Source organism: Genypterus blacodes, unplaced genomic scaffold, assembly GCF_046128005.1.
Source record: "Genypterus blacodes isolate CSIRO-AG114 ecotype Tasmania unplaced genomic scaffold, CSIRO-AGI_Gbla_v1 ptg000582l_1, whole genome shotgun sequence".
NCBI lineage: Eukaryota > Metazoa > Chordata > Actinopteri > Ophidiiformes > Ophidiidae > Genypterus > Genypterus blacodes.
This window is the reverse complement of record NW_027467312.1, coordinates 17,501-18,723: the sequence shown is the minus strand read 5'-3', so window position 1 is coordinate 18,723 and position 1,223 is coordinate 17,501. Positions and strand designations below refer to the sequence as shown.

General features: G+C 50.9%; 1 protein-coding gene across 1 annotated transcript in view; it reads right to left on the bottom strand.

Annotated features, from left to right (window-relative positions):
• Nucleotides 1–4: 4 nt before the first annotated feature.
• LOC142990533 (integrator complex subunit 3) overlaps nt 5–1,223 on the bottom strand; it is a gene marked incomplete at its 3' end in the record, with an annotated part of 6,999 nt that continues 5,780 nt past the window's right edge. The window contains exons 16-19 of the mRNA XM_076140344.1: nt 572–701; nt 413–467; nt 183–286; nt 5–73 (exon numbers count right to left, since the gene is read on the bottom strand). Of these exons, the coding sequence (XP_075996459.1) occupies nt 5–73; nt 183–286; nt 413–467; nt 572–701 (358 nt within the window). The remainder of the gene's footprint in view (nt 74–182; nt 287–412; nt 468–571; nt 702–1,223) is intronic.

The following is a 1,223-nucleotide window of genomic DNA, read 5'->3' as shown; positions in this document are numbered from 1 at the left end:
GTTGTCTTCCTGCATGGTGCAAAGATTCCTGAACACCAAACACACCGGCTTACACACCGACTCCTCCAGGGACCTGAGACACACACACACACACACACACACACAGGGTTTTAAAGGAACTTCTTGACACAGACAGACAGACAGACAGACAGACAGACAGACAGACAGACAGACAGTCTTACTCCTCAGTGATTTCCTCAGGTAGGACGTCTCCTCTGAAGTGTTCTTTGAACAGCTCGGCCAGACAGGAAGCCAGAGTGGACATCTGCTCCGAGTCAAAATCCTCCTAGAACACAGAACCCAAACAAAGTCACAGGAGACACAGAGCAGGAACCCTTTGATCTCATCTCCTTCAGTTTAGTGATTCTTTTACTTGGATTTGATGAAGAACTAAATGTAAAACTAAACTCACCTCCATGATCAGATCCACTATTTCCTGCATGACCTCACACTGCGTCTCTGTGTCACTGAGAACACACACACACACACGGTTACCGGTCAGCTCTCCCAGTGACCTTGGACCTCAAACTGGACCTGACTGAGGACCTAAAAGAGGACAGTCCTGTCCTACCTGCTTTTCTGCAGCTGCAGAACCTTTTCTTTCATGGTGTCGTCCAATTGGTCGACCCAGGGCGTGATGTCAGCAGGCTCCTCGATCACGGCCTCTTTGATTGGGTGGAACCTGAACTCCCGCTTCTTTCCTGCACAGTAATTGGTCAGAATGTTCCCATGATCACAAACACAGAGCAGGATCACAACCCTAACCCCTCTGACCTGCAGGGTCAGGGTCAGACCTGTTTAAAGGGTCAGGGTCAGGGTCAGACCTGTCTAAAGGGTCAGGGTCAGGCCTGTTTAAAGGGTCAGGGTCAGACCTGTTTAAAGGGTCAGGGTCAGGGTCAGACCTGTTTAAAGGGTCAGGGTCAGGGTCAGACCTGTTTAAAGGGTCAGGGTCAGACCTGTTTAAAGGGTCAGGGTCAGGGTCAGACCTGTTTAAAGGGTCAGGGTCAGGGTCAGACCTGTTTAAAGGGTCAGGGTCAGGGTCAGACCTGTTTAAAGAGTCAGGGTCAGGGTTAGACCTGTTTAAAGGGTCAGGGTCAGACCTGTCTAAAGGGTCAGGGTCAGGGTCAGACCTGTCTAAAGGGTCAGGGTCAGGGTTAGGGTCAGGGTCAGACCTGTCTAAAGGGTCAGGGTCAGGGTCAGACCTGTTTAAGGGGTCAGGGTCA